Source organism: Pseudomicrostroma glucosiphilum, assembly GCF_003144135.1.
Source record: "Pseudomicrostroma glucosiphilum strain MCA 4718 unplaced genomic scaffold BCV69scaffold_7, whole genome shotgun sequence".
NCBI classification, from domain to species: domain Eukaryota; kingdom Fungi; phylum Basidiomycota; class Exobasidiomycetes; order Microstromatales; family Microstromataceae; genus Microstroma; species Microstroma glucosiphilum.
Window position 1 is genome coordinate 428,481 of NW_020289919.1, and position 24,296 is coordinate 452,776.

General features: G+C 57.0%; 6 protein-coding genes across 6 annotated transcripts; 3 read left to right on the plus strand and 3 right to left on the minus strand.

Annotated features, from left to right (window-relative positions):
- Window positions 1-642: 642 nt before the first annotated feature.
- Window positions 643-7,271, minus strand: BCV69DRAFT_299164 (hypothetical protein; the record flags this gene model as incomplete). The annotated part of the gene is made up of 3 exons (XM_025494303.1): window positions 643-5,618; window positions 5,691-6,929; window positions 7,037-7,271. 3 exons carry the CDS (start codon window positions 7,269-7,271, stop codon window positions 643-645), a joined length of 6,450 nt encoding a protein of 2,149 aa, XP_025347843.1.
- Window positions 7,272-8,089: 818 nt separating this feature from the next.
- Window positions 8,090-9,664, plus strand: BCV69DRAFT_312636 (hypothetical protein; the record flags this gene model as incomplete). Its single annotated transcript, XM_025494947.1, has 2 exons — window positions 8,090-8,917; window positions 9,179-9,664. Exons 1-2 carry the CDS (start codon window positions 8,198-8,200, stop codon window positions 9,662-9,664), a joined length of 1,206 nt encoding a protein of 401 aa, XP_025347844.1. The 5' UTR covers window positions 8,090-8,197.
- Window positions 9,665-11,241: 1,577 nt separating this feature from the next.
- Window positions 11,242-13,352, plus strand: BCV69DRAFT_196095 (Rho GTPase activation protein). Its single transcript, XM_025489646.1, has 7 exons — window positions 11,242-11,422; window positions 11,536-11,581; window positions 11,659-11,829; window positions 11,915-12,000; window positions 12,091-12,171; window positions 12,249-12,450; window positions 12,523-13,352. The coding sequence occupies exons 1-7, from the start codon at window positions 11,372-11,374 to the stop codon at window positions 13,320-13,322; spliced, it is 1,437 nt and encodes a 478-aa protein (XP_025347845.1). The 5' UTR covers window positions 11,242-11,371; the 3' UTR covers window positions 13,323-13,352.
- A 5,064-nt stretch (window positions 13,353-18,416) lies between these two features.
- On the plus strand, window positions 18,417-18,749 carry BCV69DRAFT_232857 (Pkinase-domain-containing protein; the record flags this gene model as incomplete). The annotated part of the gene is made up of 1 exon (XM_025489851.1): window positions 18,417-18,749. A coding segment is annotated over one exon (333 nt), but the record flags the coding sequence as incomplete, so codon positions are not given.
- Window positions 18,750-19,357: 608 nt separating this feature from the next.
- Window positions 19,358-19,821, minus strand: BCV69DRAFT_196163 (hypothetical protein). Its single transcript, XM_025489647.1, has one exon. The coding sequence runs from the start codon at window positions 19,702-19,704 to the stop codon at window positions 19,468-19,470; it is 237 nt and encodes a 78-aa protein (XP_025347847.1). The 5' UTR covers window positions 19,705-19,821; the 3' UTR covers window positions 19,358-19,467.
- Window positions 19,822-19,938: 117 nt separating this feature from the next.
- BCV69DRAFT_299168 (hypothetical protein) lies at window positions 19,939-24,270 on the minus strand (the record flags this gene model as incomplete). The annotated part of the gene is made up of 1 exon (XM_025494304.1): window positions 19,939-24,270. The coding sequence occupies one exon, from the start codon at window positions 24,268-24,270 to the stop codon at window positions 19,939-19,941; it is 4,332 nt and encodes a 1,443-aa protein (XP_025347848.1).
- Between the last annotated feature and the right edge of the window lie 26 nt (window positions 24,271-24,296).

Genomic DNA, 24,296 nt, shown 5'->3' on the forward strand with positions numbered 1-24,296 from the left:
TGCACGCCGAGTCCACCGGCAGACGTCTGCTATTCTCCACCTAGCGCGGCGGTCATCACCACTAGCAGCGTCAGCGTCACTAGCAGCGTCGAATCCCACGAGCACTACTAGTCATCAAGCGGAAAGTTGAAGTGACAGAGTAAAAGAATTAACAGTATCTTCTAAGTATAACAAGCCATCATGATGAGAGACCTAGAGCCTGAGCTTCTCTTCCAATCAAACCAGACCAAGAAAGAAAGACAGAAGGAGAGAAAGAGATGAGTGTGCGAAGCACAGGACAAGTAGTGTGGAGATTGGCATTAGGAGAGAGTAGGTGAAGAAGGAAAGGGAATGGGAAAGAAGAGAGAAAGAAACAAGGATGCAGAGAGGCTTTAGCTTGGACGTGCGTGGGGGACGAGACCGAGTTTGAGATCGAGGTCGAGGTCGAGACTCGAGTAGGGCAGGACAGATTGCTAGGAAGGGGGAGAGGCTCTCATTTTCATGAGAGCGGAACGACACCAGATGAGAAGAGTCTTTGGACCGAGCAAGACGCATGCACCGAGGGATCGACAGGGTAGAGATAGAGGCGAGGAGAGGAAGAGTGTCCGTGTATGCTGAAAACTGAATATAGCGTGCGGACATCTGGCCCGTAGCCAAACATCTTCACCTCTGATCCAGCCTGTTCGAAATCCCTGTCCCTCGGACGCCATGGCCGGCTTGCCCACCGCCACGACCACCTTGTCCCGGTCTGAAGTTCACCGCACGCTCTGCCGGGCTATGACCGGAACTGCCAGAGTTCCGGTCGTGCTCACTCGCTTCTCTCTCCTCCCATCGAGCCTGCTTCCAGCTTCCTCTGTGACCTCTTCCTCTACCTCCCCCACCACCCCGCTGAGCTTGACCATCAGGGCGCGTACTCGCTCTCTGAGTGTATTCATACGACGAGTGCGGCGGCTGCTCTGTTCGATTCGACGTCGTGTCGGATCTTTGAGCATACTGGGACGGAGATCGCTGCTGATCGTCGTGCCCAAAGGAAGCGGGCTGCTGAGGCCGCTGCTGCTGCTTCGGCTCGCTTCTATTGGCTTCACGCCGTTGAGGTTCGTCCCAAGCGCTGGCTGCCTCGTCTCTGATGCCCGCTGGACGGGGTGGCAGATGGGCTGGCTGACTGAATGATTGCTGATGTAGTTGCTGACGATGATTGTTGAATTGCTGTTCCTGAGATGGGTAGTGGCGAGGGGCTCGACCGCGATCGATGCGAACAGTCTGGTCCTCGTCTTGACAAGGTGACGACGGCACCTGCTGAGCCAGGCTGTATTGCCTTCCCTCGTACGAGATTGAACCCCCAGCGGACTGTGGGTCTGACTGCTGCTTGTGACGACGCTGTATCATTTGCTTGTCGTTGTCGGAGCGGTCCGAGCTGTGACTTGGCTCTGCGTCGTACTTCCCGTTCGGGGCTGGGACGGTGGCATTGAAATTCGCCATCGAACCGGCAATGCGGACAGCGTTCGGTCTCGTGGCGACGTGGTCTTGGGCATCGCTCCTGGAGGATGATCGTCCTTGCCGAGGGGATGAGACACTGCGGCTGTATGTCGCATTGTCGCCGGGAGGATCCCCATTCCGCGCCCGGCTCTGTACTTCGATATTCGGAAGGTGGTACCTTAGTGAGTGTCGAGGTTGCTCCTGCTCATCGAATTGCGAAGCTTGACCATGTTCTGACCTCTCGACTCTACCTTGAGGAGCAAGACCTCTGGCCGCCTGCATCCTTGATCCGTATGCATAGAGCATCGCAGCTTCTTCCTGCACAGCTCTTCGACTCTCGTTCTGCAGCTCCTGCGTGCTATCGGGAAACCGCTTGCCATACGTCGAGGTGGCGCGTCCAGTGTGATCCTCTGCATAGGGGTGAGATCGGTCAAGGTTTGATGCTTGGCTGTAGCGAAGGAGCGGTATGCCATCGACCTGCGAGCCGCGGTACGCTGCCATGGATGTGCTGCCCGTACCCAAAGCCTGCGAAGAGCCCTTTGCTTCAGCACTCGGAGAAGGTAACTGAGGGATGAAGGTGCTCTGGCTCCTTGGCAGCTCGTTGTAGCCCTGTACTTGCCTGTGATCGAGATCTCGATAAAGGTCAATGGGCTGCGCATACCACCCGCTGGATGACAATGGCTCGAATTCCGAAGCTCTGTACGGCTGATTTAAGGAAGGGGCATTGCGGTTCTCTGTTGGGACAATTCGAGCCATGTCTTGCCATGTGTCGGATGGAGCGCTATCCGAGTTGCTTCGATCGCTTCGAAAAGGCAAGTCCTGCGCGTGCCAGCTCATATCATAGCCTCTCTGTCTCTGCGGCGCTCGGGCACCGTACTCGAACTCTCTATGCGCCTGAGAGTTACGAGCGCCTGCGGGACCATCTGGCCGAGACTTGAAGACGGATGAGAGATGACCCCGCTGCTGTTGACTATGAGGGGCCAGCGTCATTCTCGATGACACATGTCGTCGTGCATTGTCCGATTCTGCACCAGACCAATTTTGTTCGTGGAGAGGCGATTCTCCGGCCGATGAAGCCGGATTCTCTGCCACAGAGCTGCTCGAGTATCGAGAGGCCAGATCGTCGGATGCGCAATCCGAGAGCCGGGCAGGATGGAAGTGCTTCTCAGAGAGCGCTGCGTGGCCTCCTTCGTGGCCGCTGCCATCTGCTGAGAGACACCTTTGGACTGCCGCAACCAAAGCCTCCATTTGCGCTTCTGGCTCCGTTTGTGAAGAGGCACTCCCCGCAGAGTGAGCAAGGTCACTACCGTCGGAGTAATAGCCTGGTGCAGGTGGTGGAACTGGTGACCACGCCCTGCCCGCAGCGAGCTCTCTTGAATGAGAACGCTGTGCAAATGACTCAGTCTGATGCGGGAGGAGGGCAGGCCGGCTGTGGCTAGACGTTGGCAATAGATGCGGAGAGGATGAGTAGTAGGACTCATAGTGAGGTGCTTGCTGACCACTGACGGTGAAGGGAGGTCCGTGTGGACTTGACACCGCGCTCGTAGCAATCTCGTACTGGAGAGAGGGTTCTGAAGGCCAGTATGTTGCTGAAGAAAGGTTGCTTCCGGATCGGTAAAGCTGATGTGGCATGGGCTCCCAGCCGTTCTCGACGTTACTTTGTCCGTTGGGTCCTGTCACGCTACCCATCGTGGGATAGATTGACGGTGCGAAACTGCGTGCCGCTGCCACTGGTACCGGCAGCAAGGCCTGTTCTGCGCCATCTTCGCCGGTCTCCGAGCAGTCTGAATCAAAGGGATGATCACTTGCGCCTACTTGAGCCCTCAAGAAGCATCTGAGAGCCACTCGCTCTTGCTCACCCAGACTGCGGAGCGAATCTAACCAATTGAGGTCGGGCCGAGTCTCGAAGCTTGTGCTCGCGCTCTTGATGAGACACTCTGTGGTGTCTTCGAAAGGTGCAGTGCACGCAGTCGAGTCGCCGTCGAGGAATGCTCGGACGAGCCCGGAAGGCCGGGCTACGTGCATCCCGTTCAAGCTGCACTCATGCTCTGCAATGGGACCAAGTATTTCGGAGCTACGCGAAAGGTCACTTGCACTGGTGTCACATGCTAGAGACGGGAGAGCATAGTGAGGTGCGAAGACTGGATACCGGGGGCGAACTAATTGCGAAAGACCGTCGGGCAAGGACGATGAGCCAACAAGCACGTTCTGATTGTTTGATTGATCAGCGCTCGGTACGCGGGATGCGTTAGCGTAATCTTGACACCGTGCTCTTGGGACCAACGCGCCATTTGTGTGCCGAAGACCGGCCTTCGATGCAGCAACAGCTACACTGGGGTCGAAGTCAAACTTAGCGGACAGTCTTCGGCCGGGCGCCAGCATAGAATGGGTTCGCCACAGTCTGACGATCCTCTTGCGACCTTTGAAAGGACCATCGGTTTCGACCACTGTCTTCTTTGTCTCAACGAAACCTTCGAGGTCGTAACAATGAAGGCGGGCAAGTCGCTCTTCCCGCGCCCTTGAACGTCTCTGATGGTGGTCCTCGAAGGCATTGAGCTCACTGACGCATCTTTTGAATATGCTCAGCTGTACCGGGTCTGTGAGATCCGAGCCTGTAGTCGACGGATTATTCTTGGCAGGAAGAGTGTGATGGTGAGGCATAGCCGGAGACTTCGTCCTAGTCGTAGGGAACAGACCGAGGGATTGTCGGGCACTGGTGGCACTGCCTGACCTGTGCATCCTGTCCCGCTCTTTGTCAGCGTGGTGACAGGACTCAATGCCGTTGCTGTCAAGAGGTTCGGGTATCACAGTAAGCGACGACGGGGGTGATGCCTGGGCTAATGGATGGGCCTGCCCCGTCGTATTTCGCGCGCCCTCATTGTGTCTTGCTTGTATCCGAGAAGGGTAGATGCTACAGAGGGAAGACAACCCTTGTTGACTCGGCCGCTCTGCCCCTGCTCCTCGACAGAAGACCGATGTGCCTGGCTCCGCCATTGCGCATGAGGAGCCTGGGTGGTAGCAATATCCAACGTCGGTACCTGTCGGCTCGATAAAGACGCGACGTGTGTGAAGATCTTGGGGACGGCACGACCTCTCGTCCAGCTGAGCATTCGACGATGCTTCAATCACTTCAGCGGAGCTGCTGCTGATATCCATAGAGCCTGTCAAATCTTCATTGAGTGGCATCGTGGCAGGGCCAAGATCGCGGAGCTCTACGATTCTCGGATCCGCTCCCGTGCGGATCTGCATCTGCACGGGACTCTGTTGTCCTGTCAGTGCATTTGGCTGCGGACATCCGAAATCGACAGATGAGTCAGATGGCGGCGATGGGCCATACTGGCTGCCCGTGACCTCACTTGTATCAGTTGAGTCCGTAATGCTGGGGCTATGCTTTCGATCGCCTGAGGAGAAGATTTGCTTCGAACAATTCGGGCGGTGTGAGGATTGCCCATGCTCGAGTCCGGTGTGCCAATGCGGACATTGTGGCGTGTCAAGAACGAGAGGAGTCTGCAGTGGCGAAAAGCAGGTGATTGTTGCGCTTCCAGTGGAGAGGGGAGAAAAGAGCATTGAAGGAGCAGTAGAACGCACCGACGACGAATCCCTGAACTCTCCTTCATCAGACTGTCTTTCGCAGCTGCTGTCAGATGCTTGTCGAGGAGACTTTGGGCTTGGCGAGCTCGTCGGAATGTTCGAAGCGGCAGTGTGATACGAGTCATCAGTCTCTGTCTTAGAGATCGCGCTTTCTCTGCTTCGAGGTGAGAAACCTTCCTGCAATTCTGCAGTTGCAGCAATTTCTGTGGGCTTGTCGTCCAGCGCAGGCACTGAGACGACAGGACGGGGCTTCTTGGATCGGACACTCTCGGATTCACGCTGCGGCTCCTGAGGGCATATAGATAGCTTCTCGCCCCGTTCAGCCGCTGCTACTGCTTCAGCAATCCGCTGCCGATGCAGCTCCTCTTGCTTTCGCTCGCGAGCAAGCCGAAGACGCTCCTTTTCGCGCTGCGGCTTCGATGTGGAAAGTTTGACCTCTTTGTTGGGGAGCAAAGTGGCGGGAGGGGCGCCCGGTATAGAGCGGCTGCGGATCTGACTCTTGTCTGCCCCCGTCGAGCTCGAGCCTGAGATCGATAGCGAGGGAGGAGTAGATTGCTCCACCGACGAGGACCCTGTTTTTGCAGATAAGATGGTGTGAGCGATTATTTTCAACTCTGAGCCGTCATCGAGCTCAGCTTGCTCACTCATTCCTTTCGTCGCGCTTTCCACGCCGGCCCTGTTGGGCTGTCCTATAGTAGACTCTGTAGTGTAGCTTCGAAGATGGTTCGGCGGCTCCTGCAAGATTCCTTTGACTTTCCAGCTCGTTGCAGTTGACGGCTGGCTCGATGACGCTGAAGAAGATGGACGGTTTGCTGTCCCTTGCGCACGAGATTTGGTTGAAACCATTGGAGCAGAAGATATATTGGGGATGCTTGTGGCAGTCGAAGAGAGCTGCAGGGCTGACGCACGAGATGGCTGTGGCAGAGGACCAATGTGGATCCTTCTCACTTGATGCGTCCTCTCCGCAGGTCCCACGAGGTCCTCCTCATTCTTTGCACTCCGCAGTGGGGATGACTCCTGAGAGTCCTGGGTATCGAAAAGCCGGGAAGTCTGCTTCAACTTCGCCCGCCGACGCTGAGCTTTTGTGGTCGTCTTCGTCGCGGTCCGACTGCCAGCAGCGGCTGCCGCTTGCGAAGAAAGCAGCATTTGCCCTAGGTCAAGCTCACTGGCTTCAGAAGTCTCTGTGGTCCCCGAGATGCGACTAGACGGTCGGGAGCTGGAAGGAGTAGAGCCTAGTCGAGGAGCATGCCTGCTGTTCCTGTGCTTCCGCTTATTCTCACTCTGATTTTGGGGTGATAACAATGGCGAAGAGCACGGATCGTCGGCCACTGCGTTTGTCGAGCGAGCGCTGGTGGAGGTAGCATCGTCCCAAGAAGCCAAAGGAGGGGCTTGCGCAATCTCGAGCTCCACAACTTGGCTCTTGCTATCCGGCAAAGTGCTCCTGACCTTCTTTGCACCTCCTCGAGCCGGCTTCTTGGACTGCTTCTTCCGAATAGATGCCTCTGTTCCGATGTCTATAGATCTTGAATGGATCACATTGTCGGAGCAAGATCCCGAGACATCGACATTGGCCGCGGACAGAGCCTGGTCTGTGACGAGATTGTCACCTGTGTTCTGATCGCTTCCCATGTCGGCGATGGACGCTCCGTCGGGCAGAAAGTTGTAGGCGTCGTTTCGGTGACAGAAGACGACCAGTTGCAAGTGTGAGTTGCTAGCGAGGGCTCTCTGAAGTCTCTCCGACTCTGCCCTTCGGTGTTGAATTTCCTCTAATCGCTGTTTGTACGGAGACGCCACAGGGTAAGAAGGAGTGTATGGAGGGAAAGTGAAAGCTGTACTAGCAGCGCCTGAAAGCACGTCAGCAAGACCAGCGTGATCGACAAGAGCTATGGCGCGGGAGAGAAAGAGAGAGGAGGGGGGGGGGGGAGGGTTTTCCAGTCAGCAGGGAGCGGCCGGACACGACAAGGGAAGCAACCATCAACATCAGGCTTACCGGGTTGGAGGCCAGGAGCACTGTTAAGTGCAAATGTCTGATTTTCTTGTTTTTGAACTGAGCGATTGGGCACTTGCTGATCGTCGGGCACCTTGTCGGTGTCAGACTGTTTCAAGTCGTGTCCCTCTCGAGGTGGTCCGGATACCTTGTGTGGCCGCTTGAGAGCTTGGGCAGGCTTCTTTCTGCCGGCCTGAGCTTTGACTTTCTTCAGGCTAGCACCAGAACTCAGGGTCATGACTAGGGGGAAAAAGTTTGGAGAGGGTCAACGGCCTGCTTGCCGTACTTGATGTTGTGTGCCGCGTCAGTACCGTAGAGCAGTTATGGCGGGAGGAATGGTAGTACGTAGCGATGACGAGCTGAAGGCTCTATACGCTATGCTGTTGCAGAGCGCTCTCCTCGTCAGACACACACGTTTGCGTCGGCTAGGGAAGGTCGAGCAAAGAGTACGCAGAGCAGTGAGGACGATTGAGGCTCCAAGACTAAGACGGGGGCGGCGAAGTTGAGTGATCCAGGGGATTTCAACTCGGCCGCTGCCGTCTTGACGTGTCTGATGGCAGAGAAGGAGCGACCAGGGGTGACTAAGGCGTAGAGGGAGTAGCTCTGGCCATGAAGAGCCGATGGTTGGGTAGGATAAGTGCTCAGGCGGAGTGGAGCAAAGAAGAACGACTCAGGGAGTCTTGATTGTCCTTTGTGGCCGCCCGCCATCTTGTGCCCCGCTTAAACGCTAAAGGCTCCCCCCGCGGGCGCCATGGTCGGCTATTGATGGTTGCTGCCACGAGGCTCTCCACGCGTCTTCTCTCGCTCTTCCCGCTCTTCTTGGACACCGGCGAAGTAGACCATAGCTACAGATATTCGTTGTCCCCCGTCGCCGTGCATTGTCCCTGTGAGCGCCAGAGCTTTGCGGTAGCTGCCATTGGTAGGCAGATGATCCAGCGTGCGGCTTTGAGAAAGGCGAGAAAGTCAGACCCAATCAGCCTAGCTTACGTAAGAGGCGGAGGCGGAACCACGCCGTGCATGGACCACCATGTCCCGCTTCCATTCTTTACCTTGGCAAGTACCTTCCATTCCTGACGCCCGAACGGTGCCGTCTTTTACCTCTCCCTCTCTGCCTGCTGATACGATGCGGGTCAGACCAAAGACCCAGTTCTACCCGCATATATCATGACAGATCGCGTCGTCCCGCGTGATCTCCCTGCGGAACTGCTTCAGCTCGTTGCTCACCATCTCGTACCTCCACTCAGTCACTCGAAGCCGTTCGAAGTTGTACACGACACCACATATGCTGCATCTCTGTCGCCAGACTCGCGCTCTTTCTCCGCTCTCGTCACCTTGTCATCCCTCAGCGCCGCTCTCCGACGCCTACTATGCCCGCTTCTATGGCAAGAAGTCCTCATCCATCGCCCAGATCGCCTGGGCAAGCTGCGCTCGATCATGGAATACTACCAACGCCTGGCCTCTTCCGTCTCAGAGATCGATCGATTTTTGTATCCGCTGCCGCTTGTACGCTGTTTGAAGGTCATAATGCCGGATCGGTACCTGTCTCTGGATCAAGAGATCCTGCGCCATCTGTTTCGGAGCGGGATGAATCCAGCCAATGGCCTGCATACACTCGAGTGGGATGCTGAAGTGCTCCCAAGTCCCATGATATGGCGTATGCTAGGAACTCCCGAGAAGCCCCACGGTCTAGAGGCTATGCTTGCAGAGAGAAAGGGGAGAACAATGAGTCGCGAACAGATCCGCGAGATTGCCATTGATGCAGATGGCTCCACCATGACCATGTTTCACCCTAGGCTGGGCCCACGGATACCCGACACTGGAAACGACCTCGACACGACCATCAATATGCTCCGCTTGGACTCTACAGAAAGACCAAACTCGGGGGTCAATTCTTTTCCGCCAAAGCAAGGCATACGAAACCCGAAAGAAGAATCTAATTCAAGAGTCGACCATCCACGCGGCCTCGAAAGCCTCTCTTTACATTGCCGCATCTTTTATTCTGGAAGCATAGACATGTCTCGGCTCCGTTCACTACGGCATCTCAGGCTCACCTCATACGATGCACACCTTCTCCCGCCTCATCTTCCATCACTCCTCTTGTCTCTGTACACTCCTCTGGCCTCGATTTCTCTCTCGACTTCTAAGACGACGCTGCTCCACGATGTAGATCTCATCGAACGTGGGGTATTTGACGAATTGGAAGATCTGGACGTCTTCGCAGTGACGCCGGAATTTCCGCTCTGGATTGGACTCAGAAAAGCTGGCCGGAGGCTCAAACGGCTCCGCTTAATCTTGGACATCAACTCTAGCTTCGGCAATTTCGATCGACTTTTCAGAGAGCTAGCAGAGGGAGAGGCAGGGGAAAGCACGAACAGCGCGCCAGGCGACTTGACTGCCCCGCATGAAGCTGCTTCGTCTTATCCAAGCTGCGGGGCCTTTCCAGAGCTGGTCTCTCTGTTTGTGGAACCGCTGCCGCAGGAGAATACTGCACCTTCGTTCCCGCGTTTCCTGGACACCTGTCCGAAGTTGCGCTTTCTCAACGGCAGGCGGGTGGACGGCTTAGCACGAACCGGGTCTGCGGAAATCTTCTCCTTCAACCCAGACCAGCGAAGTGGCGCATTCTTCTATTGAAGGCACCGAGGGCTGGTGAAGGCTGCTGTGATGGAAGCCTTCTGGTGACGCCACGGTATTGAGACGGTGAAGAGGGACATTGCTACTGGGTGGTCTTGAATGCAGAGGGGGCAGCTGAGACAGGGCCCTGCTTGAGTAGACGAGTTTCTCCGATCCCACTGGCCTCATCGTCGCGGGCCTGTCCGTGCGATCGGCCGGCCACTTCTGCTCTTCTACCACCCTTCGCTCACCCATGGCTTGATGCAACTGCAGCCACGGAAAAGTTGCAAGGCGTGAAGCGAGGCAAGACCGGAAAAGCGCAGGCCACTCTCCAGATTTAATACCGTCATGCATGAACACGAGAATAGTTTCCTCTCTGCCTGTTGCTGGCCCCCCTTCGGTGACTTGACCCTTGGGGGACCATCCGCTTCGAGCGTCTCCCACCTTCACGGCCCTATCTTGTCAGATTCACCTAGCACTTCGTCAGTGCTTGCGATTTGACAATGCGCCGCCGGGGATGGCTGGATTGCCGTGCGATGCCACGGTCACTTGACAAGGTGACGCTGTGGAACACAAGTCCAATGAAAAGATAGGATGCTTGCCCTGTGGTCGAGCAAGCATGACGCGAGTAAGCCACGACGAAAGTCCTTGGCTCGGGGGTCCCTAGCTCGGTCCTTGGCCCGGTGCTCACGTCGCCAGACGTCGGATCGGGGTTTGATCGGTGGCCATTGGTGGGATGTTGCTGCTGCTGGTGCTTCTGCTGCTGCTGCTTGCCTTTCCGCCCGGGGTGGGTGTGGGTGATCTGCCTTACCTTTCTGGGCAGTGGGCGGGTGGTTGTTTGGAAAAGTACGCCTCGGCTGGCCACCGAAGTCAGCCAATCTCACTTGTTTGGCTCCCACGTCCCGAGGCTGCCTCTGCGCCTGCCCTTGGCTGCCTGCATGCTCCGCCCGCTTGTCGCCCCCCTCCCGCGTCCGCCGTGCACCCGCCAAACTTCTTTTCCACTGCCTGCATCGCGGGCGGCCCCCCCTCTTGCCCATCAGCCTCCGAGAGCCATCACTCACTCCCTCATCCCATCCCTCACACCCGCCCACCATCGCATAGGCGCCTTAGCTGGCTCCTTGCCTTTCCTCTGTTCGTCCTTCCTCCAGATCATCCCCTCGTAGGCATCCTCTTTGCTCCTCCATCGCGCCTCTGGTCCACGCCCACCATCCAAACAAGGAGAGCAGGCCATCCAGGCAAGCCTCACTTTTACCCACAGCCCCCTTTCCGCCCGCCCTCGTCTGCCCTCACCCGTACATCAATCATCCCGCCGGCTGCCTCTCACAGGGGTCCAGAGATCCACGCGTTTCTTCGCTCAGTCATATCATCAAAGCCTCCTCCTCTCTCAAGCCTGCACCACCCAGACTCGTCAGCGCAATCTCCTTTGCCCTTATCGCGCCCTGTGCAAGCCGCCTCCCGCGCCACCTAGCACCGCGCTAGACCCTTTCCCCGCACTTCAGCCGCCCCTCAGGGTCTCGTGGCTCGAGCTACATCTCTACTTCTTTCCATACTGCCCTGCTCAGCTCAAGGAGAGTGACGATCAGTGGAAGCATAGGGAGAGCAAGAGTAGGCTGCCTCTCGTCTTTGGTCGAATTGCTCCTCGGGAGCAACGGAAGGGAGGACCACTAGACGCCGGCTGCCCGCTGCAGTCACACGTCGCTGTCGCATCGCGTACCCTCCGTCGTTGCGATGGCGCACCTCGAAGAGAGAGAAAAGACAAAGGCTAGCTTGAAAGCTTGGGTGAGTATCGCTGGAGTCGTAAGCGATAGAGCAGAGCGGGCGGGAGGCATCGAGACGCGCTCGTGAGATACCGTGCAATACTAATGCAAGGCAACGCTTACTCTTCGTGACAGTGGAGCGCATTCACCAAAGTCCGGACACAGAGCAAAGACAAGAAGTGTGAGTCTGCCTTCTTTCACCTTGCTGTCATCGTCGCGCCGTGCTTACTGACGACTGCCTCTTCCTCGCATCCTCAGCTCCGGTTGCTGCCACTGCTGAAGAGACTAGAGTCTTCGCAATCCCTCTCCGCAAATCGCTGAGTTATGCAAGCGTGGCAATCTCAATGGCAGGCGAGGACGGCTCTCAATACGTATGGGGCTATGTACCAATCATCGTTGCCAAAGTCGGACTGTACCTGAAAGAAAATGGTGAGTAAGCTAGGAAGTGGGCGCCTGTCTCGCCATCTTTGGCAACCCACTGACGCACCCTACGCCCGTCGATTGAATTGCACAGCTGTCGAGACAGAAGGAGTGTTCAGGATAGCTGGATCGCAGAAGAGGATGAGGGAGCTGCAAGAAGTGTTTGACACACCTCCGAGAGTGAGTCCAATTGCTTACGATGCGATTTGGGAAAGATTTCGAACAGCGAGCTGACCTGACTGATTCGCTTTGGCACTCACTGTCTCGTAGTATGGCAAAGACGTCGACTGGTCAAAGTACAGTGTCCATGACGCTGCAAGTGTACTCCGTCGCTATCTCAACCAGATGCCTGTGAGTGTGATCCGTCCTGATGGCTATACGCATCGGTACAGGATGCTAATGGTGGCTTTTTCTTCTCGATCTTGCAGGAGCCTATCATTCCGCTGCACCTCTACAATGAATTCCGGAACATCATGATCAAGGAACCTTTTGATGTCAACGCTGCAATCAGGACCTACCGCCTCATGATTACCTCTTCGCCTCCTGCCAATCAATATCTGCTCCTCTATGTCCTGGACCTTCTGGCCGTTTTCGCTCGAGCCTCAAACAAGAACTTGATGCCTGCAAGCAGTGAGTTCCTTCTCCTCGTGGTGACTAGACAGATAGCTGACTCCTACCTCCGCCTTTATATGTGTGCACCAGACCTTGCTATGATCTTCCAGCCAGGCATGTTTTCTCATCCTGCTCACCTCAATTCAGCTAACGAGCATAAGATTGCGGTGCAGGTGCTCGAATTCCTCATCGAGCATCAGGATCACTTCGTTCTCGGGCTGTCACAGCCTCCGCCGGCAAACATCTCTCCCTCTGAGTTGACTGCAGTATCGCGGCCTGTGAACCCAGAGGAAGTGTACTTTGAGCCTTCAGACTCGGATGAAGACCTGGGCACTCTGGAAGCTCATGAGGGAGGCGGGGCGAAGTTTGCAAAGAAGATGCCCGCTAGCAGCTCGGCGTCCGGCAGCGGCGCTGGCAGACGGAAGCACTTGTTGAGGAAGGGACGGGCTGGAACAGAGATGGCGGTGTCAAAGACTGCGCAGGACCCGCTGCAAACGAGGGAGAATGAGAAGCTGTCGAGCCAGGTCATTGCTCCTCGTGGCATCAGTCCGTTGCCTCACAACAGTCCCCCGGCAGGCATCGCCATCACTCTCGCAGAGAGCGAGGCTGGTTCAAGCTCACAGGGTGGTGGCAGTCTCGCTGTAGAATCGGCAGCAGGTTACGACGACTCCACCCCGTTGGGTCGCTCGGCGAGCAACATCAAGCGTAGCAAAACAACACCCACCCGGAGACCAGACGCTCCGGGCGTCTCACCTGGCGGGCTCAGCAATGCAAGCGGAAGGCCTAGCATTCTCGAGAGGACGAGCAGCAGGAGGCGGAGGAAGAGCCATGACACGACCAGTCCCAATGGCTCTGCGAGCGTCTCGCCGCTCGTGACACCAGGAGGATGACCTTTTTCCGGTGGTGTCCGCCAAGACACATCTCAAGTCAGAAAGGTCAAGAACGGCGAGCTAGCTCCGTCTCGCCAACTCTCCATTTTGCAAGATACCCCAAGAGGGCCAGCGCCGCCCCTCGCAGCTATTGCGCACGAAGCAGGGCCATGATGCGGACCAGCGTACAAGCGTACAACGATTGAGTTTGCCGCCGGTGAACGTCAGCGTGCGCAAATTCGGTGTTGCAGTACAAGAGGAGCTCTCCGCCTGTCGCCGTGTGAGGCACTCGCACCTCTGCCTCGCCTTCATATTCACTCCTCTCTCAAGCCACTTATGGACATTCTTTCCCTCTTCCGTTTACCGTCTTCTTCCATCTCCCCCTCCCTTTCCCTCACTCTGGTCGTCACCGTCCTCCTTTATGAACAATCTGTCTCTCCTTTTATCTTGATTCCACAAAGTTTTCACCTCTGCCTTCATCTCAGCCAGATCCTAGCAGGACGACATAGCTATTCCTCCTTTCAACTTCCATCTTCATCGCTCTCATGCGCCCAGTCCTGTTCGTCAACGTCGTACACTATGACTTTTACCACTTTCTTCTTTCAAGTACCATGTCATTACTAGCTTAGCACAATGATCTTCTTATCTTGACTGTGCTGCCTCTGTTTGAGCGTGGGCCAAAGGCAAAGAGACGTGATTGCTAAGGTGATGGATGATTGCTGCCTCCACGCGGTGGGGGGACCGAGCCCTGCCTGGCCTGGCTGCACGGCGAGCGCGGCGGGGCGGGCCGCCGGAGACGGAGCGAGGCAGGGCAAAAGTGCAAAGGCTGATGAGGGCAGACGAGGCAGCAACCAGGCAACCGCACCAGGAGGGTCCGTCTGTCTGGGCTCAGCCATCCTGCCAACGTCGCACTCCCTACGTCCCTCATCCATCCCTACCTTACCATTCGTTGTTGGAGTCCTCTTCGTAATCGCCCCGTAGACAGCCTTGCAGCCGCTCCGTTGGTGTCCAAGCGCCCTATTCGCCTTTGGGCAGCGCAGCCTCCTCGTGGAGACCTAAGGTCTTGAACCCCAGACGTTGGAGCTTCCACACGCTGTCCGCGTCACCTTGAGATTCTAAGCACGTCGCTATTCGAGCTGGAGTGGCAGAGGAACTACCCTGGGTGAATAGCCAGGGCCCTTTGGCAAGATGCCACTGGAGCAGATTCGCCCCCTCCTCTCCCTGGATTCAAGGTCGCCCTCTACGCGCAAGTCTGCCCTCGCAGATGATGACGAGCCTCCCTCTCCCTACTCACCTCGCTCTCCATCGGATGGAGATGCTCTGCCACACACAAGCATAGGAAGAGCGAGCTCCTTCTCTTCTCCAACTAGCCGGGCCTATCACAGCTCCATCGTTGGACCCGCGTCACCCACTGTGCGGTCCTCCAAGTCCCTATTTTCAGATCATCACGCCTCTTCATCCTCTTCTTATTACAATAGCTACTCTCAATGGCCTCACCATGAGCCCTCTCTATCGGCCTCCGATCCTGCCTTTGCGAGCTCTCCCGAACGTCCCGCAACGTTCAGCAGCAACGTCATGGATCTGCAGAAGCTGGGAGCCGTCGGTGGAGTCAATCGATCTGGCAGCTGGAAGTCGAGCGGGGTATCTTCGATAGGCAGAAGGGGTCTGAGCGAGACGCCGGATTCGCTCGAAGACCAGGAGGCATCCTCAGCGGACACAACAGTGATGGCTCACTCGTCTCCGCCTAGCCTCCCCCGGTCCAGCCCATCCTCACCCAAGCACCATGGTATCAGGCAGTTTGGGGCTGGCACAGATGAAGAGCGTGAGCCTTTAGGATCCTCATCCAGAGCTTCCACCATTGGCTCGCATCATTCCTCTTCTTATTCTGCGGCTGCCTTCTCTCTTCGCTCCCTCTCCAATCGGAGCTCTACTGGAAGCACATTCTCGCAAACTTCGCAGACTACTGCCGCTAGTGCCTCACCTCCATCCGGCTCAAGCACCAGGGCAGAGTTGTCCTCAACGGATGACTCGCGGGGAGCGAGCAAGGTCTCTGGCGCAGAGGATGACGAAGAAGCCTCCCGTTGGAATCACGAGGATGATGAGGAACCGCTGGGTCACACTGGCTTTGTAGTGGGTCCGGGAGTCTCGAGGGTAAGAAGCATAGGCAGAGGTATGACTGGCGTGGAGGACAGCGAGGAGCAGAGCCAGGTCCCCGATGTACGGCAGCAAGTGACATTCTCTCGCGCTTTACCCGAAGCTGAAGCGGACAACGGCGAGGTGGCCGTGGCCCTTCCCCAAGAGCAGCTGTCTGATGCGGGCGTCGTACAGCAGTCGCCTCAGCTCGGAGACTTCGGCGACAGTACTTCTCGTAGCTACGAGATGCGCTCGCCGCCACAGACTTCATTCGATGGCCAAGCTGGCGATTCTCCCCGACGCCAGATGAGGCCCTCAACGTCCTTCAGTCGGCTCGCCGTGGCTGCCGCTAGAGGCGCTTCCCCAAGGTACTCGCCAAAGCCAACCCATCCTAGCGCGCCGTCGCCATCCACTTCAGTGGATGACGCGGAGCTCAGCCCACGCAAAGTGAGAATGACTGCTCGACCCATTTCGCTGGTCGCCAGCCCACCTTGGATCATGCCTTCATCCTCTTCCGCTCGGGAGCCACTGTCAGCCCAGACAGATGATGTCCGCAATGCGAGCTCGCCATCCTACAGAGAAGATGTGGCTCCCGCTGCACCGCGCCGTCACACGGGCGGTCTTCGTACTCGATCCGCTCTGGGTCAACAGATCGGGATGTCAAGGTCAGGCACCACTAGCGGATCCAGCGCCGCGTTTGGCGGTCCTGGACAAGAAGGCGGCAGGAGAGCTGCGAGGGAGCGAGCTAGACATCCCTCGCTAGCGAACTTTGACAATGCTCCTTTTAGCGTGCTCGAGGCAATGAGAAGGGGCATTCGCGTCCCTGCGAATCTCGCAAGTACCGAGAGACCTACAGTACCGTCCTTGTCTCCTGCTGGCAGCCCTGTGCCAGCTGACGGCAGTGCGAGCACTGGCACTGCTCCAGAGATTGCGTCTCGACCATTGTCGCCAATCGCGCATGCTTCGCCCGATGTAAATGCACGATGGTCAGGCAGCATCGACGATGACGCTGCAAGGTCAGCGTCCCTCGCGCGACCCCGTATGGAATCTGCAGGATCAGCTACTTTTGCAAGTCTAGGCGATGTGGTTGGGGCTAGCGCTCAGCACAGCCGCGTTGGGAGTGTGGCATCACTGCGTTCACCCGCAGATGGACAGATACCCTCGCCTGATCTGCGATCAAGATCAGCTACGTCTGTGGCGGAGCCTTATCAAGCTACAAATCCAAGCTCCCCGCGATCATCAGCGCCCTCGAGACGGCAGTCTCGCCCCAGTCTGGCCGTAATTAGTACCCCTCCCTGGATCGTCGAAGATCAGAATGAGTCTGAGGTTCCAGGGTCGCCTGTAATTACCAAGACGGCCGGATCCGAGTCTCTCTCTCGCTCTGCCTCTGGCGATGTTCCACTCCTGGCGCCTTCATCATCACCCCGCTCTACTTTGGGCGTAACTCGCCCCAGTATGGCCCGGGCTCTTTCCGCTGCCACCACTCTGGGTTCCGCTTCCACTTGGGCTGGTGCAGGGGTCTCACCCAATTCTGCGGGTACTAGTCCTCATCCTTCGAGTGCTGTGACGCATGTTCTCAGGACACCTACCACAGAAGAATGGGCTCGCTACCTCGCGAGTCAAGGACTAGAGCCTGCTCGCTCGGCAGCAGGTCCCCGCACTAGGACTTCCACTGGCAGGAGTGGTACTGGACCCTTGTCGGAACGGCAGAGAGGTGTTGACCGACTCGCCATGTCTGCCGTATCCGTCGAAGACCTTGGTGGCGCCTCTCCTCGACTTGGTCCCTCCCCTTCGGCCGATGGACGTACAATCTCTTCGAGGAATTCTTTCTATGGCCTCAGACCTGCTCCCTCTAGACCTGGCTCTGTGCGAATGGCCACAAGTGAAACCCCCTCGTCGATTCGCGCTGCAGATAGTTTCAGCTCACTTGTCGATGCTTTGAGCGAAAATGGCGACGAGGAGGACGAGGAGGACGATTGGAGAGGATCTGTCAGGTCGAGGAGCAGTAGTGGCTCTTCTGACTCGTCTCAAGGTCGGATGGAAGCGCTACACGCTGCTATTTCGATGCCACCGAGTCGCAGAGGCACGCCTCCTCCATCGATGCCTTCCAGCACCTCGCCGAATCTCTTCGCCTCATCTCCATCTCGCACCTCTTACGTCTTTGATCAGACGACGCATGGCGAGCCTCAAGATCCATTTGGGATCGGAAGCGTAGGTGGAGGTACGGCAGGATCATGGACTCACGACCAGTATGGGCCTTCCCTTGTGCAAGATCCCATGCTTGGCCAAAGGGTCCGAGAAATGCACGGATACATTTCCGCCCCTCCTGGACGCCAGCGATCCATTGACGACTTCCACGTCGAGAGCGATGTCGGCAGGGGAGCCTATGGCCTAGTCAAGCTCGTACGCCTCAACGATGCTCATGGACAGCCTTCTGGTCCGGAATTCGTCGTCAAGTATATTATCAAAAGTCGAATTTTGGCCGATTGTTGGAGGAGACATCGGGTCCTGGGCCCGATTCCTGTCGAGATCCACGTCATGGATCAATTGAGGAGGCTTGCATATCACCCGCCTGCTCACTTGCCTCCATGGAGTCCTGAGTATCTTTGGCACCAACCGGGTCCAAGGAGGGGTAGTAAGGTCCGCTGGCAGCTTACGCCACGAGGTGCCATTCAGCAGCTATCCTGTGAAGCGTCTGGCGAAGTCCCCAGAACGCCTGCTCAAGAGCGCGACTCTTTCATGTCCAACCCTGCAACGCCCGTACCTCCTCGTAGGGTCTCTCTGACGCCCTTCACTCCTACAGAGCGCAATCGTGCTACCTTTAACGAGGTCAAAGAGATCAACGCAACACGACCACAGACGCATCCTGCCCTGTGTACTATGCTCGACTTCTTTGAAGATGAGTCTTTCTACTACCTCGTCATGCCTCGCTTTGGTCAGGGCACCGATCTCTTCGACTACATTGAGTCCCACCCTTACGGCCTCTCCACACGGGAAGTTCGCTGCGTCTTGGGTCAAGTCGCCTCTGGTCTCGCCTTTCTGCACGCCAACAATATCGTTCATCGCGACATCAAGGACGAAAACGTCGTCTTGAACGGCTCTGGCCATGCTCAACTCATCGATTTTGGTTCCAGCGCCCACGTGCGCAACGGAAGGCTCTTTGACACCTTCTCTGGGACTCTGGACTATGCTGCCGCGGAGATTTTGCGTGGAGACAAGTACGGTGGGAAAGAGCAGGACGTTTGGGCGCTGGGAGTGGTGGCATACGTCTGTCTAGTCGGAGATGCTCCCTTTTGGAATGGAGAGGAAGCAATGTGTGGGTTGGAAGAGGGGAGTAGAGCAATGGTCGCCCTCGAAGAGAGATGCAGCAGCACTCCCGCTTCCGACGAAGAGGGTGCTAGACCCCAGCGACGCGACAGCTCTGAAGGCAGCGACGGCGACGCTACCGCCGATGACGAGGCAGGTGGTGTCCCTGCGCCAGCTCGTACTGCAGAAGCCCTAGCGCACGAAGTTGAGCAGCGTCAAGAGGACCTGTTGGGCCAAACGGACGGGGGTGGCAAGATGCTCGACGCGAGAGACCTCATCGAACACTGTCTCTCCCTCGATCCTGCTGATCGTCCTACGGCAGAGCAGGTCACGCGACACGTCTTTCTCGCTGGAGAGGAAGATGGAGGAGGAGGAAGAAGCGAGGCGACGAGTGGATATGCCGCTTCCACTTCGTGGCGTGGGTGGCGAGGATGGGAAAAGCACCAATTGCATCACCACCAGCAGCAGCAGCACCAAGCTGGTCAGGAGGCCGAGGCTGAGCAGTAGTCGAACGACTTGATGAGCGCAGAGTAGTAGCGCCCAAGTTCCGTCCCCTTTCCTTCTTTCTTTCTTTCTTGTACCATCGTCCTTCATCCTTCTTTCCCCCTTCTCCTGCGTCTCATAATGTATCATTTCCCCCCAGTCTACATCACCCCATCATGCATGCAGTAGTAGCATGCATCAGGAATCTTCAAGTCCACTTACTCACTTCACTCACTCACTTCACTCACTCACTGTAGGGAACACATTGGGTTTGGGGGTCCAAAAGACTGGAGCAATTTATTTTCGCGCCAGTGGCGGGGAAGAAAAAAGGGGGCTCAAACAGAATCTTAAGGATGCAGGTACAGATTTGGAGGAAACAAAGAACAAGTAGGGAAGGGGGTGCGGATGAGCGAAGAGTGAAGAGATGAAGAGAGATGAGAAGTTGCAAGAACAGGCGACCAAGAGAGTGTGAGAACAACATGTAAAGGGAAACCAGTACTGCAGAGTTTTTGAGAATAGATACAGAGGGGGGGTTGCGCAAGTAGAAGACATGGAGACGTGCGTACGTAAGTGGATGCGGGGACTACAAAGGCAAAGGCAGAGAGACGGAGGCAAGGTGCGGACGGATGCGAGTCGAGGTCGAGATGGAGCGCGTGTAGATCTCGTGCCTCGCAGGTACGATTTGTCTTCTGACAAAAGACAAAAGAGACGTGGTTTAAAGAGCCACTCCCATCTCCCATTCGCCCGAGTCGCGCAGCGACTCGTAGCCCTGCGAGTCAGGTCGGAGGTAGTGTTGCTGGTAATCTGCTTGATTCTGATTCTGACTGTGTGCATATTGCCAATGTTGCTGGTCCTGCTGCTCAGAAGAGGAGGCATGGACTGGTTGGTAGTGAGGCTGGAAGAGCTGTTCTTGATGAGGCTGGTAGTATTGCTGCGGTTGCTGCTGTTGGAGTTGTTGAGGCTGATTTTGAGGAGAGGAAGCCAGCCTGCCCTGCGTCTGCGCCTGTGCCTGAGCCTGAGCCTGAGCCTGAGCTTGTGCCTGCGCCATAGCAGATGCCGGAGCTCTAGGACGCCTGCTAGCCCTAGCTTGTGCATCATAGAAGTACTGCTGTTGCTGCGCCTGTTGTTCCTCCCAAGTTCCCCTTCCAAGGTTGGCCCTCGAGTCCTTGACCAAGACGCGCGTTGGCGTGTACTCAATCTGCGTCGCACTCGCCACACCTGGTTTCATCTGACCTGCTCCCAGATCCAAGCCCAGGCCGTATCCCACAGAGGGAGAGGACCCGCCAGAGTGATCACTGACGGGAGAGCGTTGCGTGGGAGTAACGGAGCGAGCACCGGTGTTGCGAGAGGACAGAGCAGGAGAGGGAGAGCGGGAGCTAGTCCTGCGAGAGGAGACTCTAGGCGCTGCTGCTTTGCCTTCGTAAGGGCCAAGCATGGACAGCCCTAGACCACTACCCATCGAAGAGTCGTAGGACATTGGAGGCGAGCCACTGGCAGAGGTGTCGCTGATCTTGATAGAGGGGTATGAAGGCGAAGCCGAGGGGGACGTCTTCTTGCTCTGCTGCGCCGAGGAGGGCCACACTCCATCACCAAGTCGAGGGGTGTTCTCCTCAGAGACCTTGACCATGGGCGTCAGCTGCGATGCGGCTGCCTTCTTCACAGCTCGATCATCGCTGAAAGCATCGTGGCTGAGTTGGGCGCGATGCATGTAGCGCTGCACCTCGGTGTCAGGCACATCCTGGTATAGAATGCTTGTACCTGTAGTGACCATGGAGGAAAGACTGTCGGTACTGCCGGTCGAAAGCATCATAGGGTGGCTGGCAGAGCCGCTGCTCTGAGCTTCTTGCGACTGCTGAGACAACAGCGGCTGGAGAGAGGCCACAGAGGTGTAGGAAGAGTCTAGCGAAGGCATCGAGCCATTCGAAGGCTCCGAGGCCGTCATGCTGTCCAGATAGGCATGACTTGGCTCTTGTGACACAGGGTACGACGAGGCAGAGCTGGCCATGTGAGGATCGACCATTTCTTCTTCTTGCACATACTGCTCGGCTTGAGTCGCTTGCTGCATCGCAGGCATGGCAGGTCGCTTCTTGCTGGCAGCGGCAGCGGCCACATGAGCTGCGTACTCCAAGTTGGCCGAAGTTGTAATGGAGGGCAACACGGTCTGGCTGTCGGAGTAGGACAGAGGATGCCAGTCGAGCTCGTCGAGACCCGAAATGATACTCTCATTGGAGAAGGACAGAGGGATTCTAGGAGCTGTCTTGGCACTGTCGGACGCCAGAGGCAAGGGAGCCAGCTTGGTAGAGTTCGACTCCGCAAGGCTATTGCTGCTCTCATTGGAAGTAGCAGAGACGTCCGGACTGGAGCCTTGGCGACGCTTGATGTTCAGCGGAGCCACAGGTGGCACCGTGGGGAAATCGTACGGCAGGGATCCCGGAAGTGGGTCGCGGTCATCGTCGTCGAGGCCAAGGTCATCCATGCTCGTGTCATTCACCTCGTACAGGCCCTCCCGCACCAAGGTATCGTCCTCAGCCTCCTCTGCGATGGGCTCCTCGTATGGGGGCAGGGCGCCTGTGGCAGCTTTGAGGGCGACGAGACAGCTGTTCCTCTCCGACCAAGTCCTTCGCAGGGCATCTTCCGAAAATTCGACAGGCTTCAGCGGCGAGGATGACGTCTTTGCCGATCCTGTGAATGCTCCAATACCAGGCATATCGGGGGTGGGTGGCAGGACAGTGACCATTGGGCCGTGATTCTGTCCTCGCTTCGATACAGGAGTAGCCATCAGACGAGGACTGCTGCCCGCATTGCTGCTGCTGCTGCTACCAGTGAACCTTGCGGCCGTGATGGAAGGGCTGGAAACGGAAGTTGCCTTTGCTCGTGTTCCGGCCAGGTTGACTCTCCTCGTTGCAACCACGGTAGTGGCATGAGACAGCGACAGATCGTCCGAGTTTGAAGAAGCGGAGGAGTTGCCCGAGTCTGTAGCTCTATGCAGAGAAGTACCTGCTCGTCGCTCCTCTGACGACAGTGGGACGTATTGCTGCTGAGCACTAGCCCCCGAGTCAAAAGTCGCTACGTCCCTCTGAGTAGGGGTCCGCCCATCTTGCTCATGCTGAGCCCTGCCAGAATCAAGTCGCTCCATACCGCCGTCGAAGCTCGGAGGTGCTGCAGACGGAAGGGAGCGCTCGCTGTTGAAAATCGCAAAAGCCGACGCAAACGGATTTCCAGACTCGATTGCGCCCACACTTCGGCTCCTCCTTCTGTACGCTGTGGGCCCTGGACCTAAACCGCTTGTCTTTGCGGCACTGACATCCTTGATTTCCACAGGAGAAGTACGCGGGGCAGGCTCTTCGAAGCCATAATCGTTCATACCGTCAGCAACCCGATGGGCCATCGACCTTCGACGACTCTGCATCTCGTCCAACTCCTCCTCGACGGCGTCTTCGATGGCATAGAGGGTGTGCTGCGATGCAAGGGCCCCGAGATTGCTCACTTTGCTGACGTGGTGGGACGAGGAAATGTTGTACAAGACCCGAGGAGCAGGGCATGTTGGCAATGCGTCAAAGCGGCTGGGTACTTGCTTGCGTCTGGGCGACTTGATAGGGCTAGCGACCATGATACTGCTGGCGTCAGACGCCCTTCGTGCCACTCCACGACCTACACCGCTGTAGCCCCTCGAAAGGTCAGAAGACGTCGATCTCGAGGGAGTCATGCGAAGAGGGCTGGGAGGATCACGCCTTCTTCCGCCCTGCTGCATACGCTGAGGAGAGCCTCCACTGAAGTGCAAGTCACGATCAGCATTCAAGCCCTCAACACCACCGTAGAGAGCCCCAGGCGCCTCCATCGAGCGCTTGGGAATCGCAGGAATACTAGTGGCATCAGCCCATGGACGACTAGGCTCACGAAGAGCGGGAGCGCTTTGCTTGCGCAGAATAGACTTTGGCATCGGCCCTGTCTTGCGATGCGGCAATTGTCCCGACTCCAGTGGCAGAGCCGCCTGCTGCCCCACTGGAGTTGTGGGCAAGCTAGGCGAGGTCTCCTTGAGCGGGGAGGCCATGGGACCCGAGTGATCGAAATAGGTGACATGAGGAGGAGCGCTGGACGGCTCTTCGTCCTCATCGAGGTTCTTCGACTTGCCGCCCTTCTTCCAGCTGAAGAAGCGTGCAATCGACTTGTTTGCCGATGACGAGTGACCAGACGCGCTTTTGCTACCCCTGCTCATGCCTTCTGACGCGGGATTCCTGATCAGAAAAGCGACCTTGCGTGATGGTGAAGGAGCACTCGGGCTTGCCTGACCATCATCGTCCTCGAAGACTGACGCCATAGTGTTGGCTCGTCGTCGATTGTTGAGAAAGGGCGGAGGCTGAGCAGGCCGACCGTACGAGATGGTGTCATAGTCTGTGTAATTTTCGGCAGGCCGACCGTCACTACTGTGTCCAGCATCCCCACCGTGGGACAAGGCGCTCTGAAGATCCGTCACGGCGAAGGCCGCCAGCTCAGGCGTGCTTCTGTACGAGTCATCCCCGGCAGCGACGCGTTCGTGTGAGCGGAGCGGTGAAGCGGACCGACTGGCCGAAGCTGGCGACGCGAGGCTTTCATATGAACCCGCTCCCCCCAACATCGAAGCGGTCTCTGGATCTTCCGTCTGGTGACGATGGTATATTTCATCGTCGACGTCGATGCCCATTGCATGTGCAGGGTTGAGCATGGCGATGCTGGCCTGCGAGGGCGCAAAGAGCTTCTTCTTCTTGTTCACCTTTGGGCTCACTGACTTTTTCGTAGGGGAGACGAGACTAGACGCGGCGCTGGTGCTGCCGATACTGCTGACGCTAGCGCTAGAGATGGTGGACATTGACGGGTACGGTCCCTCGCCGGCATGGCGGAAGGTGGGGGTCCGTGCTTTGGTGGGTGTGGTACCAGTACGCGTCGTCTTGGTGGGTGTGGTGATGCTGGTGAGACCTCCTTTACCTACTGTCTTGGCGGCAGAGAAGTCATTCTCGTCATCAAAGACGGACTGGTACGCGAGCGGGGGATAGTATTGGGTCGAGCCCATGACGAAATATGAGTGTGATCGGGTAT

Bases quoted from the DNA above. Each gene is read 5' to 3' on its own strand.
- BCV69DRAFT_196095 (XM_025489646.1), top strand. From the start codon at position 11,372: ATGGCGCACCTCGAAGAGAGAGAAAAGACAAAGGCTAGCTTGAAAGCT. The intron at 11,582-11,658 runs GTGAGTCTGCCT...TCGCATCCTCAG, and splicing joins ACAGAGCAAAGACAAGAAGT to CTCCGGTTGCTGCCACTGCT. The intron at 11,830-11,914 runs GTGAGTAAGCTA...TGAATTGCACAG, and splicing joins ACTGTACCTGAAAGAAAATG to CTGTCGAGACAGAAGGAGTG.
- BCV69DRAFT_196163 (XM_025489647.1), bottom strand. From the start codon at position 19,704: ATGTTGTTCTCACACTCTCTTGGTCGCCTGTTCTTGCAACTTCTCATC.